The sequence below is a fragment of the Salmo salar genome, chromosome 03, assembly GCF_965601325.2.
Source record: "Salmo salar chromosome 03, fSalSal1, whole genome shotgun sequence".
Lineage (NCBI taxonomy): Eukaryota > Metazoa > Chordata > Actinopteri > Salmoniformes > Salmonidae > Salmo > Salmo salar.
The window spans coordinates 52,275,047-52,296,298 of record NC_138293.1 but is presented as its reverse complement, the minus strand read 5'-3'; the positions used below and the strand labels follow the sequence as shown (position 1 = coordinate 52,296,298).

Here is a 21,252-nt window from a genome sequence, read left to right as displayed (position 1 = left end):
GTCTGCTTCATCATTGGGAGCAATTTCCAAACGCCTGAAGGTACCACGTTCATCTGTGCAAACAATAGTACGCGAGTATAAACACCATGGGACCACGCAGCCGTCATACCGCTCAGGAAACAGACGCGTTCTGTCTCCTAGAGATGAACGTACTTTAGTGCGAAAAATGCAAATCAATCCCAGAACAGCAAAGGACCTTGAAGACGCTGGAGAAAACAGGTACAAAAGTATCTATATCCACAGTAAAACGAGTCCTATATCGACATAACCTGAAAGGCCGCTCAGCAAGGAAGAAGCCATGCTCCAAAACCGCCATAAAAAAGCCAGACTACGGTTTGCAACTGCACATGGGGACAAAGACATCAGTCAGGAAGTTAAAGCTTGGTCGCAAATGGGTCTTCCAAATGGACAATGACCCCATCATACTACCAAAGTTGTGGCAAAATGGCTTAAGGACAACAAAGTCAATGTATTGGAGTGGCCATCACAAAGCCCTGACCTCAACCCTATAGAACATTTGTGGGCAGAACTGAAAAAGCGTGTAGGAGCAAGGAGGCCTACAAACCTGACTCAGTTACACCAGCTCTGTCAGGAGGAATGGGCCAAAATTCACCCAACTTATTGTGGGAAGCTTGTTGAAGGCTACCCAAAACGTTTTACCCAAATTAAACAATTGAAAGGAAATGCTACCAAATACTAATTGAGTGCGTGTAAACTTCTGACCCGCTGGGAATGTGAAGAAAGAAGTAAAAGCTGAAATAAAATCACTGTACCATTATTCTGACATTTCACATTCTTAAAATAAAGTAGTGATCCTAACTGACCTAAAAACAGGGAATTTTTAGGAATTGGGGAATTGAGAAAAACTGAGTTTAAATGTATTTGGCTAAGGTGAAAGTAAACTTGCGACTTCAACTGTAGGTCTGTAACAGTTTGGTTCTAAGGTGTCTCCCCCTTTGAAGAGGGGGATGACCGCGGCAGCTTTCCAATCTTCAGGGATCTCAGACAATACGAAAGAGTGAACAGGTTAGTACTAGGGGTTGCGGCTGATAATTTTAGAAAGATAGTGTCCAGATTGTCTAGCCCAGCTGATTTGTAGGGATCCAGATGTTGCAGCTCTTTCAGAACATCAACTGTTTGGATTTGGGTGAAGGAGAAGCGGGGGGGGGGAGATTATCGTATATTTAAAAATCGGTAGTGACAGTGTTTTCTATCCTCAGTGCAGTGGGCAGCTGGGAGGAGGTGCTCTTATTCTCCATGGACTTTAGTGTCCCAAAACCTTTTGGAATTTGTGCTACAGGAAGCAAAATTCTGTTTGAAAAAGCTAGCTTTTGCTTTCCTAACTGACTGAGTATATTGGTTCCTTACTTCCCTGAAGACTTGCACATCGCAGGGGCTATTCGATGCTAATGCAGAACGCCACAGGATGTTTTTGTGCTGGTCAAGGGAAGTCAGGTCTGGAGTGAACCAAGGGCTATATCTGTTCTTAGTTCTACATTTTTTTAAACGGGGCATGCTTATTTAAGATGGAGAGGAAAGCACTTTTGAAGAGCAACCAAGCATCTTCTACTGAAAGGGATGAGGTCAATATCCTTCCAGGATAACCGGGCCAGGTCGGTAAGAAAGGCCTGCTCGCTGAAGTGTTTTAGGGAGCGTTTGAGAGATGAGGGGTGGTCGTTTGACCGCGGACCCATTACGCACCCAGGCAATGAGGCAGTGATCGCTGAGATCCTGGTTGAAGACAGCAGAGGTGTATTTAGAGGGCAAGGGGGTCAGGATGATATGAGGTTGCCCATGGTTACGGATTTAGGGTTGTACCTGGTAGGTTCCTTGATAATTTGTGGAGATTGAGGGCATCTAGCTTAGATTATAGTACGGCCAAGGTGTTAAGCATGTCCCAGTTTAGGTCACCGAACAATACGAACTCTGAAGATAGATAGGTGGCGATCAATTCACATATGGTGTCCAGGGCACAGCTGGGGGCTGAAGGGGGGTCTATAAACAAGCAGCAACGCTGAGAGACTTGTTTCTGGAAAGGTGGATTTTTAAAAGTAGAAGCTCGAATTGTTTGGGTACAGACCTGGATAGTAAGACAGAACTCTGCAGGCTCTCTCTGCAGTAGATTGCAACTCCGCCCCCTTTGGCAGTTCTATCTTGTCGGAAGATGTAGTTAGGGATGGAAATTTCAGGGTTTTTGGTGGTCTTCCTAAGTCAGGATTCAGACACGGCTAGGACATCCGGGTTGGCGGAGTCTACTAAAGCAGTGAATAAAACAAACTTAGGGAGGAGGCTTCTGATGTTAACATGCATGAAACCAAGGCATTTATGGTTACAGAAGTAAACAAATGAGAGCACCTGGGGACACAAAGGGCTGGGTTAACCTCTACATCACCAGAGGAACAGAGGACGAGTAGGATAAGAGTATGGCTAAAGGCTAAAAGAACTGGTCGTCTAGTGCGTTCGGAACAGAGAGTAAAGGGGGCAGGTATCTGGGCACAGAAGGATAGATTCAAGGCATAATGTACAGACAAGGGTATGGTAGGATGTGGGTACAGTGGAGGTAAGCCTAGGCATTGAGTGACGATGAGAGGTTGTGTCTCTAGAAGCACCATTAACGCCAGGTGCGGAACAGGGCTAGCTAAGGCATATTGAGCAGGGCTGGAGGCTCTACAGTGAAATAAGACAAAGATTACTAACCAAAACAGTAATAGACAAGGGATATTGACATTAGGGAGAGGCATGTGTAGCCGAGTAATCATAGGGTGATTCAGACCGCTAGCAGGCCAGGGCTAGCAGATGGGCCTCAGGGGGACGTCGCAACGGGGGAGCCTGATTGAAACCCCCTCGTACGGTTACGTCGGCAGACCAGTCGTGATGGATCGGCGGGGCAGCAAAGGGTCCAGGCCAATTGGAAAAAAATAGGTAAATGAAGCCCAGGGATTATCTGATGTATTTCTTCAGCTAGCCGGGAGATGAGCCTAGCTCGAGGCTAACTCCAGGCTAACTGGTGCTTGCTTCGGGACAGAGACGTAAGCCAGGAGTAGCCACCCGGATAGCAGCTAGCTAACAGATAATCCAGAGTAAAGGTTCAGAGCTTTCGGTAGGAATCTGGAGATATGGTGGAGAAAAGCAGTCCGAAATGCTCTGGGTTGATATCGTGCTTTGCAGTTGACAGGGCTAAAGCTGGAAGATGTCCGAGTTAACGGTGATGACCGCTAGCAGTGGCTAACTGACTACTAGCTAGTTATCTGGCTAGCTTCTGAAAGGGGTTATGGTTCTTAAGTATTAAAAAAAAAAATAGCAGATCCATACCACATTGGGTGAGGCGGGTTGCAGGTGAGTATGTTCACTCCGTAGATGGAAAAATTTGATTGTTTCTTTCTTTAAAAATATATACAAGGACCGGGACAAGACAATCAAAACATCCCACTGTTATGCCATCATGGAAGAGGTAGGCCATGTCAGAAGCAGAGCAGAAAATAAAAAAACAAATAGTGCAAGGCTGTGTATTATAACTGTTAGCCTAATGGCACATCACAGTTGACGTTGGGGTAGTTGTTGTCTTAAAGCAAGAAAGACAAGTCTGTCTACGGTCTCTGGCTTTAAAGTTGCCCTACGGCAGGTCACTATATTGCCACCTGTGCTAAAAACATGCTCTGAGGGGGAGCTGGTCGCAGGAATGCACAGGTAGCGCTTTGCCAGGTGGCTGACTTGGGGAATGTTTTTTGGGTGGATCTTCCACCAGTCTAGTGGATTGGTTTCACGGTCTGCATCAGGAGACAAAGTAGCAGCTGAGTTCCTTTTCTACCAGCTGGATTTCAGTAAGACCTGTGGTGGTGGAGCATGGCTTTTTGAAAAAAACTGCCCAGTGACTTTCTCTTTTTAGCTGGCAGTTGTGGTGAAGCAGCAGCAACGTCTCCCTGTGCTGGGCTTGGATGGCCCTCATTGACCATCTGAGACAGCTCTCGCTTTTATGTGGCCCACCTTCTCCTCTTAGATGTAATGTGTTTTAAACCGAGGGTCGACCAACGAGGCTATGTCCAGGAGGTCATCTGTGGCTAGATCATCATATTTCTCATTCAGATAGTCCATGACTATCGTTTTGATGGTTTGGGTGAGCTCCATTTCACCATCATTAGGTTTCATGACCTCTGTATTGAACAGGTGTAGTACTGGCTTCAGGTAAGAACCACTGACATGAGACTCACCGGACAGAGCATCGGTGAATTCTAGGAGTGATGATGGACTCAAGAACATCTACAGTTGAAGTCAGAAGTTTACATACACCTTAACCAAATACATTTAAACTCAGTTTCACAGTTCCTGACATTTAATCCTAGTAAAAATTCCCTGTCTTAGGTCAGTCAGCATCACCACTTCATTTTAAGAATGTGAAATGTCAGAATAATAGTAGAGAGAATGATTTATTTTAGCTTTTATTTATTTCATCACATTCCCAGTGGGTGAAAAGTTTACATACACTCAATTAGTATTTGGTAGCATTGCTTATAAATTGTTTAACTTGGGTCAAACGTTTTGGGTAGCCTTCCACAAGCTTCCCACTATAAGTTGGATGAATTTTGGCACATTCCTCCTGACAGAGCTGGTGTAACTGAGTCAGGATTGCTCGGACATGCTTGCTCGCACCTGCTTTTTCAGTTCTGCCCACAGATTTTCTACGGGATTGAGGTCAGGGCTTTGTGATGGCCACTCCAATGCCTTGACTTTGTCCTTGAGCCATTTTGCAACAACTTTGGAAGTATGCTTGGGGTCATTGTCCATTTGCGACCAAGCTAACTTCCTAACTGATGTCTTGAGATGTTGCTTCAATATATCCACATAATTTTCCTTCTCATGATGCCATCTATTTTGTGAGGTGCACCAGTCCCTCCCGCAGCAAAGCATCCCCACAACTTGATGCTGCCACCCCCGTGCTTCACAGTTGGAATGGTGTTCTTCGGCTTGCAAGCCTCCCCCTTTTCCCTCCAAACATAACAATGGTCATTATGACCAAACAGTTCTCTCTTTGTTTCATGAGACCAGAGGACATTTCTCCAAAAAGTATGATCTTTGTCCCCATGTGCAGTTGCAAACCGTAGTCTGGCTTTTTTTAATGGTGGTTTTAGAGCAGTGGCTTCTTCCTTGATGAGCGGCCTTTCAGGTTATGACGATATAGGTCCTGTTTTACTGTGGATATAGATACTTCTGTATCGGTTTCCTCCATCATCTTCACAAGGTCCTTTGCTGTTGTTCTGGGATTGATTTGCACTTTTCGCACCAAAGTACGTTCATCTCTAGGAGACCGAACACGGCTCGTTCATGAGCGGTATGACGGCTGCGTGGTCCTATGGTGTTTATACTTGCGTACTATTGTTTGTACAGATGAACGTGGCAGCTTCAGGCGTTTGGAAATTGCTCCCAAGGATGAACAAGACTTGGATGTCTACAATTTGTTTTCTGAGGTCTTGTCTGACATCTTTTGATTTTCCCATGATGTCAAGCAAAGAGGCACTGAATTTGAAGGTAGGCCTTGAAATACATCCACAGGTCCACCTCCAATTGACTCAAATGATGTCAATTAGCCTATCAAAAGCTTCTAAAGCCATGACATCATTTTCTGGAATTTTCCAAGCAGTTTACATAGGCACTTAGTTGACTGTGCCTTGTAAACTTCTGACCCACTGGAATTGTGATACAGTGGGTCAGCAACGAGTTTTATTGACTCCAACCTAAGTGTATGTAAACTTCAACTGTATATGTGGGAGCTAAGTGCCAGGTCTTCTTGTCACTGGACAAGACCTGTGAAATGTCTTTCTGCTGCTCCAGTACTCTTTGCACCATCTTTTAACGTGATCCCCACCTGGTAGGCGACTGTCACCAAGTTATGCAGGGGTAGGTTGTGTTCTTTGAGCAACTGACAGGTCTCTCTTCTTTTTCCATGAATAGGAAAAGGTACCTAAAATGTAAAAATCGAAATATTTAACTTAATCAGCTGATAAAAATGTTTTTAAAAAGCATTTAGTTTCATCTAACCAATCACATAAATAATACACAATTGACAAGGTTACTTACCAATGGCCAAGTGCAGACAATGTCCAAAACATTGCAGTTGGGTCCATTTGTTGATTTGAGCGGCCTTCACCACGTTCACACCACTATCCGTTGTAAAGCAGACCGGTCTGTCTTGACTTAGTCCCCAGGAGGCGAGAGCTTCAATGAGACCCTCTGCTATAGCTTCACGAGTGTGGTCGTCGGGAAAGTATGATGTTTGAAGGCATTTCTTTTAAAGATTCCACTCTTTGTCAATATAGTGGACAGTAAGGCTAATATAAGGCTCTGACGTGAGCCGTCTACTGCACAATTTGCACCGAACATTGCTCTGCTCTTTGTCGGACTTCAAAAAGCCAAACCACTTCCAAATAACTGAAACAGTTGAACCCTTTTTATCAATAATTTCTTCGTTGGAAGCTGCTCCTTCTCCATGGTTATCACTGCCACTGTTTTCACCTACATCACTCATTTTTCGTGGTTAATAATAGCTACTCCATCACTTCAGGTGCAAAGTGGTTTTTAGTGGGTGTATACCTCTCCATGTGCACATTGTCACTTCTCCCCACATTCCTGCTGCGTCACAAAGGTGAAATGGACTGCTGTACCTAATTATTCTATATTGACATTATCTAAAATGAATCTAAACATTTATATCAAATTGAGGGAAGCAATTACCTCAATTATTGATATTGTCGCTCACCCCTACTCCACAATCACCCGACCTCAACCCAATTGAGATGAGTTGGACCGTAGGTTGCAGGAAAAGCAGCCAACAAGTGCTCAGCTTATGTGGACACTCCCTCAAGACGGTTGGGAAAGGGTGGCTACTTTGAAGAATCTCAACTGTAAAATATATTTTTATTTGTTTAACACATTCCATGTGTGTTATTTCATAGTTTGTCTTCACTATTATTCTACAATGGAAACATAAAAAAATTCAAATAAAAGGAAAAACCCTGAATGAGTAGGTGTCCAAACTTGACTGATACTGTAATTATGGGGACTTAACTTGTTAGGGCTAGGGTCCATTTCCTCAATTTGCGCCTGACTGACGTGCCCAAAGTAAACTGCCTGTGGCTCAAGCCCTGAAGCCAGGATATGAATATAATTGATACCATTGGAAAGAAAACTCTGAAGTTTGTAGAAAATGTTAAAATAATGTAGGAGACTGAAACACAATAGATATGGTAGGAGAAAATCCAACCAGATTATTATTATTTTTTGAGAGCCCATGCTCTTTCCAACGGAATTTATAAAGGGAAAAAAATAAATCTAGCTCCTAGTACGCAATTCCTATGGCTTCCACTGGGTGTCAGTAGTCTGTTCAAGGTTTCAGGCTTGTTTCTTCCAAAACGAGTAAGAAATATGAGTTTTACTACAGGGACATACTTGGAAATGTGTGTATGCGCGAGCGACGCAGAGGACGCGCACCTGCTAATATCGTTTTCCTATTGAACAGACTTCTTTCCGTATGAAATATTACAGTTTAATTACATTTTAGGGTATCTGAGGATTAAATAGAAACATATTTTGACTTGTTGAAACAAAGTTTAGGGGTAGAATTTCAGATTCCCATCTTGGCATGTTGAACAAGTGGATTACTCAAAATCGATGGCGCCAACTAAATTGGCTTTTTGGGATATAAAGAAGGATTTTATCTAACAAAACGACACTACATGTTATAGCTGGGACCCTTTGGATGACAAATCAGAGGAGGATTTTCAAAAAGTAAGTGAATATTTAATAGCTATTTGGGATTTTATGAAGCCTGTGCCGGTGGAAAAATATGTTGATGTGGGGCGCCGTCCTCAAACAATCGCATGGCATGCTTTTGCTGTAAAGCCTACTGTAAATCGGACAGTGCAGTTAGATTAACAAGAATTTAAGCTTTTAACTGATATAAGACACTTGTATGTACCTAAATGTTCAATATCATTAATTTTGGGGGATTATTTATTCGGATTGCACGCCCTCCAGTCTCACTGGAAGTTGTCCCGCTAGCGGGACGCCTAGCCCAAAGTTAAGTGGCAAAAACAATGGGTTAAATACATGTCAAATTATATACACACACAAAAATATATCTGTTTCCTGACCGTTCTTGCATCGCTCAGATATAGGGGTCAGATACTTCAGAGCAAACATCAAATATAATTTTTTGGGACTGTTGTTCCATGTTGTGAATCTGTTATAAATGCGTTTGAATGGGCAGTAAGGCCAAATTAAATGTATCAAATTATTTTAATACTTAAAAGGCATCTTAATTCAAAATCAAATAGCAAATATAATCATTGGTATGACCATACAAAAATTCCGTATATGCTAGTAGAACCTCCACAGCTTAGACTGTAACGGGTTCTAACAAACTTGTATACTTATTCCACTAACAGGCACAATCATATTTCTCTCCCCAAGTGATAGCCTAAAACTTCTAATTCCTAATGAGTAAGTACTTCAGTTTGCATATACTGTGGTTTTCTAGTAGGAGAGTGCATAGTAGTCTTAGTGATGAAATACTGTATGTGATCCAATTGCCCCACACACACCAAAGTAATAAGGTTGATATAAACTCAGCAAAAAAAGAGACTTCCTCTCTCTGACAACTGCATTTATTTTCAGCAAACTTAACGTGTAAATATTTGTATGAACATAACAAGATTCAACAACCGAGACAGAACTGAACAAGTTCCACAGATACGTGACTAACAGAAATGGAATAATGTGTCCCTCAACAAAGGGGGGGGGGGGGGGGTCAAAATCAAAAGTAAGTCAGTATCTGGTGTGGCCACCAGCTAGCTGCATTAACCTCTTACATCTAGACGTTCCGCTAGCGGAACACCTGCTCCAATATCCAATGATAGGCGTGGCGCGAATTACAAATTCCTCAAAAATACAAAAACTTCCATTTTTCAAACATATGACTATTTCACAGCATTTTAAAGATAAGACTCTCCTTTATCTAACCACACTGTCCGATTTCAAAAAGGCTTTACAACGAAAGCAAAACATTAGATTATGTCAGCAGAGTACCAAGCCAGAAATAATCAGACACCCATTTTTCAAGCTAGCATATAATGTCACAAAAACCCAGAAGACAGCTAAATGCAGCACTAACCTTTGATGATCTTCATCAGATGACAACCCTAGGACATTATGTTATACAATACATGCATGTTTTGTTCAATCAAGTTCATATTTATATCAAAAACCAGCTTTTTACATTAGCATGTGACGTTCAGAACTAGCATACCCCCCGCAAACTTCCGGCGAATTCACTAAGAATTTACTAAATTACTCACGATAAACGTTCACAAAAAGCATAACAATTATTTTAAGAATTATAGATACAGAACTCCTCTATGCACTCGATATGTCCGATTTTAAAATAGCTTTTTGGTGAAAGCACATTTTGCAATATTCTAAGTACATAGCCCAGCCATCACGGGCTAGCTATTTAGACACCAGGCAAGTTTAGCCTTCACCAAAATCAGATTTACTATTATAAAAGTTTGATTACCTTTTGTTGTCTTCGTCAGAATGCACTCCCAGGACTGCTACTTCAATAACAAATGTTGGTTTGGTCCAAAATAATCCATCGTTATATCCGAATAGCGGCGTTTTGTTCGTGCGTCCCAGACACTATCCGAAATGGTAAATCAGGGTTGTGCGCATGGCGCAATTCGTGACAAAAAAAAATCTAAATATTCCATTACCGTACTTGGAAGCATGTCAACCGCTGTTTAAAATCAATTTTTATGCAATTTATCTCGTAAAAAAGCGATAATATTCCGACCGGGAATCTCCTTTTTGGCAAACAGGAAAAATCACAAAGATGGGGGCGGCCAGGGCACGCGCCTAAGCCCACAGTCCCTTGATCGGCCACTTGAGAAAGGCGATAATGTGTTTCAGCCTGGGGCTGGGATGACGACATTCAGGTTTTTCCCGGGCTCTGAGTGCCCATGGAAGACATAGGAAGTGTCACGTTAGAGCAGTGATCCTTTGTAAAAGATAGAGATGGCAAAGAAGTTCAAGAAATGGTCAGACAGGCCACTTCCTGTAAAGGAATCTCTCAGGTTTTGACCTGCCATTTGAGTTCTGTTATACTCACAGACACCATTCAAACAGTTTTAGAAACTTTGGAGTGTTTTCTATCCAAAGCCAATAATTATATGCATATTCTAGTTACTGGGCAGGAGTAGTAACCAGATTAAATCGGGTACGTTTTTTATCCAGCCGTGAAAATACTGCCCCCTAGCCATAACAGGTGAAGAACTGCAATGCATATCTCCTTCTCATGGCCTGCGGCAGATTTGCAATGAACTATTATGTGAGATGTTACCCCACTCTTTAACCAAGGCGCCTGCAAGTTCATGGACATTCCTGGGGGGGGCAATGGCCCTAGACCTCACCCTCCAATCCAACCGGTCCCAATGCTGGTGGCATTGTCGTGCTGGAGGGTCATGTCAAGATGAGCTGGCAGGAAGGGTAGCACATGAGGGAGGAGGATGTCTTCCCTGTAACGCACAGCATTGAGATTGCCTGCAATGACAACAAGCTCAGTCCCATGATGCTGACACACTGCCCCAGACCATGAAGGACCCTCCACCTCGATCCCGCTCCAGAGTACAGGCCTCGGTGTAACGCTCATTCCTTCGACAATAAACGTGAATCCGACCATCACCCCTGGTGAGACAAAACCGCGACTCGTCAGTTAAGAGCACTTTTTGCCAGTCCTGTCTGGTCCAGCGACAATGGGTTTGTGCCCATAGGTTTGTTTCTGGTGATGTCTGGTGAGGACCTGCCTTACAACAGGCCTACAAGCCCTCAGTCCAGCCTCTCTCAGCCTATTGCGGACAGTCTGAGCTAGAGGTCGACCGATTAACTGCTATGGGCTAGGTGGGACGTTAGCGTCCCACTCTATTCAACAGCCAGTGGAAGAGCGTGGCGCGAAATCCAAAAACCTCAAATGCTATAATTTCAAACATATGACTATTTTACACCATTTGAAAGATAAGAATCGCGTTAACCTCTCTCGGGTATGTGGGACGCACCTAGTCAACAGCCAGTGGAATCGAGTGGCGCGATATTCAAAAACCTTAAAAACGCTATAACTTCAATTTCTCAAACATATGACTATTTTACACCATTTTAAAGACAAGACTCTCGTTAATCTAACCACACTGTCTGATTTCAAAAATGCTTTACAACGAAAACAAAACATTAGATTATGTCAGCAGAGTACCCAGACAGAAATAATCAGACACCCATTTTTCATGCTAGCATATAATGTCACAAAAACCAAAACCACAGCACTAACCTTTGATGATCTTCATCAGATGACACTCCTAAGACATTATGTTATACAATACATGCATGCTTTGTTCAATCAAGTTCATATTTATATCAAAAACCAGCTTTTTACATTAGCATGTGATGTTCAGAACTAGCATACCCACCGCAAACTTCGGGTGAATTTACTAAATTACTCACGATAAACGTTCACAAAAAACATAACAATTATTTTAAGAATTATAGATACAGAACTCCTTTATGCAGTCGCGGTGTCAGATTTTAAAATAGCTTTTCGGCGAAAGCACATTCTGCAATATTCTGAGTACATAGCCCGGCCATCACGGCTAGCTAATTTGACACCCACCAAGTTTGGCCCTCACCAAACTCAGATTTACTATAAGAAAAATTGGATTACCTTTGCTGTTCTTCGTCAGAATGCACTCCCAGGACTTCTACTTCAACAACAAATGTTGGTTTGGTTCCAAATAATCCATAGTTATATCCAAATACCTCCGTTTTCTTCGTGCGTTCAGGTCACTATCCGAAGGGTAACGCGCGAGCGCAGTCCGTGACAAAAAAAAATCTAAATATTCCATTACCAAACGCTGTTTGAAATAAATTTTTATGCAATTTTTCTCGTAAAATAGCAATAATATTCCAACCGGACAACGCTGTATTTATTCAAAGAGGAAAATTAAAAAATGGTGAGGTCTCGTGAATGCGCATCTCCAGTCTCACTGTCCCCAGGCAGACCACTTACAAACTCTGCTGCTGTACTATGCCCAGAGACAGGAGACGCGTCATTCCACTTTCTGAAGGCTTTAGAGAGCCAATGGAAGCCTTAGAAAAAGTGTCACGTAACAGCACAGATGCTGTAATTTAGATAGAGATGCAACAGGACTACAAATTGTCAGACAGGCCACTTCCTGCATGGAATCTTCTCAGGTTTTTGCCTGCCATAGGAGTTATGTTATACTCACAGACACCATTCAAACAGTTTTAGAAACTTCAGAGTGTTTTCTATCCAAATCTACTAATTATATGCATATTCTAGTTACTGGGCAAGAGTAGTAACCCGTTTAAATCGGGTACGTTTTTTTATCCGGCTGTGAAAATACTGCCCCCTTTCCCAGACAGGTTAATCAGAATGGCCAATTTCAAGTTCATATAACAAAATCGGTAAATCGGTATTTTTGGCCACCGATTTGACAGATTTTTTTTTTACACCTTTATTTAACTAGGAAAGTCAGAATAAAAGAACACATTCTTATTTTCAATGAAGGCCTAGGAACGGGGGTTAACTGCCTTGTTCATGGGGGGAATCGGGGATTCGTTTTGCAACCATCCGGTTACTAGTCCAACGCTCTAACCACCTGCCTTTCATTGCACTCCACAAGGAGCCTGCATGGCAGGCTGACTACCTGTTACGCGAGTGCAGCAAGAAGCCAAGGTAAGTTGCTAGCTAGCATTAAACTTATCTTATAAAAAAAACTATCAAACTACACATGGTTGATGATATTACTAGTTTATCTAGCATGTCCTGCGTTGCATATAATCAATGCGGTGCCTGTTAATTTCTCATTGAATCACAGCCTACTTCGACAAACGGGTGATGATTTAACAAGCGCATTTGCGAAAAAAGCACTGTCGTTGCACCAATGTACCTAACCATAAACATCAATGCCTTTTTTTTTTTTTTTTAAATCAACACACAAGTATATATTTTTAAACCTGCATATTTAGTTAATATTGCCTGCTAACATGAATTTGTGTCACTTCTCTTGCGTTCCGTGCAAGCAGTCAGGGTATATGTAGCAATTTGGGCCGCCTGGCTCATTACGAACTGTGTGAAGTCCATTTATTCCTAACAGAGGCTGTAATTAATTTGCCAGAATTGTACATAATTATGACATAACATTGAAGATTGTGCAATGTAAAAATAATATTTAGACTTATGGATGCCACCCATTAGATAAAATACGGAACGGTTCCATATTTCACTGAAAGAATAAACGTGATAGTTTCCGGATTCTACCATATTAATGACCAAAGGCTCGTATTTCTGCGTGCTATTATGTTCAAATTAAGTCTATGATTTGATATTTGATAGAGCAGTCTGACAGAACGATGGTAAGCAGCAGCAGGCTCGTAAGCATTCATTCAAACAGCACCTTCGTGCGTTTTGCCAGCAGCTCTTCGCAATTCTTCAAGCATTGTGCTGTTTATGACTTCAAGCCTATCAATCCCCGAGATTAGGCTGGTGTAACCCATGTCAAATGGCTAGCTAGTTAGCGGGTGCGCGCTAATAGCGTTTCAAACGTCACTCACTCTGAGACTTGGGAGTGGTTGTTCCCCTTGCTCTACATGGATAACGCTGCTTTGAGGGTGGCTGTTGTCTATGTGTTCCTGGTTCGAGCCCAGGTAGGAGCGAGGAGAGGGACGGAAGCTATACTGTTACACTGGCAATACTAAAGTGCCTATAAGAACATCCAATAGTCAAAGGTAAATGAAATACAAATCGTAGAGAGAGAAATAGTCCTATAATAACAACCTAAAACTTCTTACCTGGGAATATTGAAGACTCATGTTAAAAGGAACCACCATGCTCTGAGCAAAGAACTTAAATGTTAGCTTTCTTACATGGCACATATTGCACTTTTACTTTCTTCTCCCAACACTTTGTTTTTGCATTATTTAAACCAAATTGAACATGTTTCATTATTTATTTGAGGCTAAATTGATAGTATTTATGTATTATATTAAGTTAAAAGTGTTCATTCAGTATTGTTGTAATTGTCATTATTACAAATAAATAAATGTAAAAATATATATATAAAAAAAAATTTACCGGCTGATTAATCGGTATCGGCTTTTTTTGGGGGGGGGGGTCCTCCAATAATCGGTATCGGCGTTAATAAATCATAAATCGGTCGACCTCTAGTCTGAGCACTGATGGAGGGATTGTGCTTTCCTGGTGTAACTCGGGCAGTTGTTGTTGCCATCCTGTACCTGTCTCGCAGGTGTGATGTTCGGATGTACTGATCCTGTGCAGGTGTTGTTACACGTGGTCTGCCACTGCGAGGACGATCAGCTGTCCGTCCTGTCTCCTTGTAGTGCTCTCTTAGGCGTCTCACAGTAGACATTGCAATTTATTGCCCTGGCCACATCTGCAGTCCTCATGCCTCCTTGCAGCATGCCTAAGGCACATTCACGCAGATGAGCAGGGACCCTGGGCATCTTTATTTTGGTGTTTTTCAGAGTCAGTAGAAAGGCCTCTTTAGTGTCCTAAGTTTTAATAACTGAATTTAAATGCCTACCGTCTAAGATGTTAATGTCTTAACGACCGTTCCACAGATGCATGTTCATTAATTGTTTATGGTTCAATGAACAAGCATGGCAAAAGGTGTTTAAACCCTTTACAATGAAGATCTGTGAAGTTAATTGGATTTTTACGAATTATCTATGTAAGACAGGGTCCTGACAAGGGGACATCTCTTTTTTTGCTGAGTTTATTTATATTTCGTACTACTCAAAGTTGACTTACCTCGTAGAGCCCTTCGAAGAAGCTGTTCTTGTCCTCTGCACTCCAGGACTCCCACTGTCGCCGGGGTCTCTTTTGGCTGCCCACCGGCTCCTCCTTGACCCCGGGCCCTTGGCCTCTAGGGGCCGCCTTACCCGAGGGCCCCATTGAGCCTGACGTGGAGCCGGACTGACCAGCTGACACTTGGTGAGAGGGACCATTCTCTGACCCTGTGTGAAAAAGGGAAAGAAGGTGAGGAAAAGTACAATTAACAAAAATACAAATGTAACCAATCACATATGCTGAATACAACAGATGTAGACCTTACCGTGAAATGCTGACTTACAAGCCCTTAACCAACAATGCAGTTAAGAAAAATAAGAGCTAAGAAAATAATTTACTAAATAAAAAAAAATAAAACAATAAAATAATAACATGCAGTTCATGTAAGTTCATATAAGGAAATCAGTCAATTTAAATAAATTCCTTAGGCCCTAAATCGATGGATTTCACATGACTGGGAATACAGATGCGTGTCTGTTAGTCACAAATACCTTTAAAAAAGGTAGAAAACCAGTCCGTATCTGGTGTGACCACTATTGCCTCATGCAGTGTGACATCTCCTTCGCATAGAGTTGATCAGGCTGTTGATTGTGGCCTGTGGAATGTTGTCCCATGTCTGGTGGGTGACATGTCTGGTGAGTATGTAGGCCATGGAAGAACTGGGCCATTTTCAGCTTCCAGGAATTGTGTACAGATCCTTGCGTCATGGGGCCTTGCATTATCAAGCTGAAACATTAGGTGATGTCAGCGGGTTAAAGGCACTACAACGGGCCTCAAGATCTCGCCACGGTATCTCTGTATTCAAATTGCCATCAATAAAATGCAATTGTGTTCGTTGTCTGTAGCTTACGCCTGCCCATATCATAACCCCACCATGGGGCACTCTGTTCACAGCGTTGACATCAGCAAACCGCTCACCCACATGACGCCATCCACACTGTCTGCCATCTGCCAGGTAGTTCAAACAGGGACCACTGGCACCCTTCTCCAGCGTGCCAGTGGCCATCGAATGGGAGCATTTGCCCACTGAAGTCAGTTACGATGCCGAACTTCGGTCAAGTCTAGACCCTGGTGAGAACAACAAGCATGCAAGACAAGCTTCCCTGAGATGGTTTGTGACAGTTTATGCGTGCTCAGTCCCCTCCTGCACTCTCTGTTCACTCATGACTGCATGGCCAGGCACATCTCCAACACCATCATCAAGTTTGCGGATGACACAACAGCGGTAGCCATGATCACCGACAACGATCAGACAGCCTATAGGGAGATCAGAGACCTGGCCGTGTGGAGCAAGGACAACAACCTCTCCCTCAACGTGATCAAGACAAAGGAGATGATTTTGGACTACAGGAGGACCGAGCACGCCCCCATTCTCATCGACGGGGCTGTAGTGGAACAGGTTGAGCGCTTCAAGTTCCTTGGTGCCCACATCAACAAACTATCATGGTCCAAACACACCAACACAGTCATGAAGAAGGCACGACAAAGCCTATTACCCTCAGGAGACTGAAAAGATTTGGCATGGGTCCTCAGATCCTCAAAAGGTTCTACAGCTGCACCACCAAGAGCATCCTGACTGGTTGCATTACCGCCTGGTATGGAAACTGCTAGGCCTCCGACCGCAAGGCACTACAGAGGGTAGTGCATACAGCCCAGTACATCACTGGGGCCAAGCATCCTGCAATCTAGGACCTCTATACCAGGCCGTGTGCAGTGTCAGAGGAAGGCCCTAAAAACTGCTAAAGACTCCAGCCACCCTAGTCATAGATTGTTCTCTCTACTACCGCACGGCAAGTGGTACCCGAGTGCCAAGTATAAGTCCCGAAGGGTTCTTAACAGCTTCTACCCCCAAACCATAAGACTACTGAACAGCTAATCAAAGGGCTACCCAGACCCATCTTTCACACTACTGCTACTCTGTTTATTATCTATGCATAGTCACTAACACTACCAACATGTACATGTTACCGCAATTACCTGATGCCCCAGCACATTGACTCTGTACCGGTAACCCATGTATATAGCCTCGCTTGTTATTTTATTGCTGCTGTTTAATTATTTGTGACGTAAGTATTAAAAAAAATAAAAAATAATAATAATGCATATTAAATTCTTAAAGCATTGTTGGTTAAGGGCTAGTACGTAAGCATTTCACTCTAATGTCTACACCTGTTGTATTCGGCGCATGTGATAAATAAAATTTGATATAGAGACCAATAGCTTTAAAAAAAATATATAAAGTTAGAACGCCGTTTTAGCACAAACAGTCAGACTGAGGCCAGTGTGTCACATACAACATCATCGTCCTCCAAAAACACACCACAGAGACCCTCCCCTCCTGTGGCTCAAGTGCTGGCAAAGTGAGGCAGCAGGAAAACAAGTCTGTTCCATTTGCCAGGCCTGCAACGAGGAGTGGAGCGAAGTTCCAAAAACAACACTCAAGGCTGGCTTGGAGCAACACTGGCCTTCACCTCACAATGTGCAGGTCAGGAGGGACACAGACCTCAGAGTGAGTACTTCTTCTAAAAAATATGTTGAGTCATAATTAGTATTGAGTTGAGTAGTATTCCAATATCGCAAAATAAGCATTTAATAAAATATTGATTAAAATGCTGACTACTCATAAAGAGTTATCCTATATCAGCTCCCTCTCATAAGCAATAATATGGGATGGCCTCGCAACTTGAATGCAGTTAATGGTGGTTTCCAGGCTCCTGCGTAGAAACAATTAAAGTCTCCATTCAGTATAGATGTTGCCAGCATTAACGCAATATCCTGCATTCAAAACACTGACCATCATCAATGGATTAGCAAAAGTAGCTAAGTCCACTACCAACGGGGAGTAGAGGGATGGGGTACTCCTGTAACACACACACAGGTGACCCCCAGGCACAAACACTTTCACGGCATACCTTTCGATTTTGCCCCGCTGTGACCATTGATAGTTGGGGCGATGGAATCCTTCCGGATTCGTTTGCTCGGGGGTCGAACGCTGGATCTCAAAAAATGATGCTGGTCGTGACTCGGTGGGTTGGGTGTTGTCGAAGACGGGGGCTGTTGGCTCGAGCAAGGTCCAGATGGGTTCGATACGGAGGTGGTAATAACCGGTGCTGAACTGGAGCAGCCCGTAGTTGAAGGATTAAGAATTTCCACTTCGTCTCTCTTTGTACTACGCTCCTCGCTCCCCTGATCTCCGCTCTCCTCCTCGTCACAACCTTCAAGCTTTCTGCCCGAATTATTCGGGCTATCGACACCGATGCCGTCTCTCAGCCCAACTGTCATCCTGGCAAAACACAATCAACACACATGTTTGAAATTTAAAAGACATCACAACGTAAATCAACTTAAAAAAGACGACGTTCTCTTTCTCTCAACATGGCCGCCGCTGTTTGTTTCAAATCCCCTCTCACCGTCCCATCGAAACACGAAAATTGGGTCTGTTTTTTCATTTACATTTTGAAAGCCAAAATATTAATATACATTGCTCGCGTGTTTTTGTTAGTTATCTAAAACTTCTAACAGTTTACATGGTTTTATTTTTATCCGAAATTCAAATACGAGCGCCCCTGAGTTTAGCGCCCGCTGAAACGACAACGTAAAACCTTTCGATACATTCGACCTCTATTTAAAGTGCTTCTTTATCAGACAAGGTTACCCATTTTCATGCTCTTCGACAGCAGATGATGTCTTCTTTCTTCTCACCATCGACCCGACGGTTTTGGTATGCAACAGTATATAAAATTGGGCATATTCAAAGCACGAACAGGGTCTAGCCGCGACTGTCTTCACCTAGCTCAAGCTTCGACTGAATTGAACTCTCTGCGCAGCTCAACTGTTCACTATCTGAGTACCACAATATTACTCAATAATTTATTGCCTTAAACAAGGTGAATATTATCTGTATAGGCTGAAATATTTGACCAAAAATGTAACTATATAACATACTTTAAACCCTCAAAGTAATCTGAATAATAAGCCAGCTGGTTTTAGTTTTTACTACAGCCACAAAAGAGCAGAGAACGCTCGCAGTCTCAACTTTGCTTATCACTACGTCATCATCGCCAGAATTGTTTTCATCATTAAGATGTTCGACGACATTATGTTAACTGCATCAAAAAGTTGTTTCTGATATTAACTCAGCTTCAGAAAGCAACAACGGTTACCTTATACATCATATTAAATAAAGTACACTTGGAGAAACTAACCACAAGCATTCGAATCAATAGAATATTATGAGTCTTCAACTACAAGAATGTCATACCATACATATATAGATCAAACACTGCATTTAACGTCTATAATTTGCAAGTAACATATCACTTCTAACATAATGACACGCACGGATTCAGGTGTTTCATCCTTTTTATGATTCACCTATCTCCAAATATTTTGAGGGCAGAAACATTACTACTGTGCCTACAACTTTAAAACAACTGGCACGTCTCACACATACAATAATAAGCACCCTTAATTTTTGAAATACATTCACATGAAGGGAAACAAGACACAAACAATAATGTCGCATTACTGTGTCAGATGTATGTGTTCTCTAATCATGATTGTCCAAACTAGTGTGAGCAAACTCTTATCAAACTAAAATTTTCCTGCAGAAGTATAGCAGTAGCTAACTGTTTGATTGATTGTTTTATTCTGTGGTTGCTATCCTCACCTCCTCAGATGATAAATCAGTAGACAGACTCAGCTGTTATCTTTCCCCTTGTAACCCGTGTCATTCCGATTGGTACATTTTAGGAGGAGCGGGTTACACACTCCAAAAAGCAGCTGCACGGGTGCTAGCTACTTGCTAACGTTAGATAGCTAAGTTTTTTGGCCACGTTTGCTAGCGATGTGCGGCCAAAACCCAGTCAACTAACGTTACTTGCTAGCAAACAAATAGTCTCAAGCACAAATTCACACGACATTATGCACAGTATTGAATTCAGTTGTAGTGAGATATAGAATTTAAGCAATTCATAAATTACCTTTTCTTGACTTTAGTGTTCACGTCTTCATGAGAAAACGTTGCAAGCTAAACTAACTTCGATTGACAGTCCCTCTCTTGGACAAGCACGCCCACTCAACTCAAAAACAAACCTCTTGATTGGTCAGTTGAGGGAGAAAGACATATGATTGACATCCAAGAGCTCAAATTGTTGATGAGAAGGATGACGCAAATGAACCAATTGGATATCACAATCTACGTACGTTGTTGAGTGAGCAGGGAGTTATTTTACATTCGCCCGGGTTAAACCGGGCCAAAACCTGTGACGTCATCGGGCGAAAGCAGGGAGGAGTGCCCTTCTCAAATCGAACAGTAATCTGCGCCACTCGGTCATTTTGACAACAAGGTCCATCGTCAATTGTCCAAATCCTAAAATAAACGTTTGAATTGTCTCGCTAGTTTTCATTGGGAAGGCAGATTAAAAGTTTTTATCAAAAGCAATCACTTTCGCATTGGAACGCCCAGAATCCGTGGTTGCCATGGAGCCGTGAGGTCGCCTAGGCAGAAAGCTCTAAATATTGTACATATTTTAATCGTTTTAGGTGTTTTTTGACGGAATCTTTTTAAATCAACTTTTATTTTGCTAGCTATGTTTTCATTGATTGATCCACAACAGTGCAAGACTGTCAAGTCAGTTATTTTACCAACTGTCCTGGCTTCTGACTTGTTTCCCCCCTGGGTCTGACCATCGTTTCCCCCCTGCTCAATCCTTCATCTGGGCCTCAGTCAGAAGAGACGTGGACCCAGTGGGTGAGGATGGATTGGACACAGTATGTGACCTGTTGGACTTCCACCTGCCTCTGCTCTGTGGATGACCGTGGAAGATCTTCCAGACAAAAATGTCAATGGGCTCACTGAAATAGTAGAAAGAGGAGGAAGGGAAGCGCTACTAAGGTACACAATAGTAAATGTTGGTAGACAGAAGGTGCTCTTTGGTAAAAGGGGTGAATTGGTCATCAAAAAGAAAGGAGGACCAAGGCACTCTTCATATAATTAATTAAAATGCCTTTATTTGTATGGCATGTTCAACAGAAACAAGGTATAAAAAATCCGACGCGTTTTGGCTGCATGGCCTTCGTCAGGGAGTACATAAAAAATAAAAATGGGAAACATATGTTTACATTGCCAAAGCAAGCGAAAGACACTAAATAAACAAAAGTTAAATGAGCACTACATACCTGGAACCGTTTCAACTTGTAATGTTGGTTCGTTTTCCAGTTATGGAAATTCCGCTCAAAAGACCGGGCCATTACAGGCGAGTAAAACCGCGTGCACCCAATTTGACAGACAGGCGGAAAGCCAAATCACAATGGAAAGAGGGCGTTAT

The 21,252-nt window shown here is 42.5% G+C and overlaps 1 protein-coding gene across 4 annotated transcripts in view; it reads right to left on the bottom strand.

The window, feature by feature from the left end:
- cramp1 (cramped chromatin regulator 1) overlaps nt 1–21,195 on the bottom strand; it is a 64,444-nt gene extending 43,249 nt beyond the window's left edge. The window contains exons 1-3 of one of the 4 annotated variants that reach the window (XM_082973566.1): nt 21,104–21,195; nt 17,836–18,206; nt 14,885–15,090 (exon numbers count right to left, since the gene is read on the bottom strand). In XM_082973566.1, coding sequence (XP_082829692.1) covers nt 14,885–15,090; nt 17,836–18,205 — 576 coding nt within the window. In that variant the 5' untranslated portion in view covers nt 18,206; nt 21,104–21,195. Of the gene's footprint in view, nt 1–14,884; nt 15,091–17,835; nt 18,207–18,578; nt 18,908–19,905; nt 20,012–21,103 lie in introns of those variants that run through there. The other 3 variants (XM_082973565.1, XM_082973564.1, XM_082973563.1) reach the window with 3 other exon arrangements.
- Between the last annotated feature and the right edge of the window lie 57 nt (nt 21,196–21,252).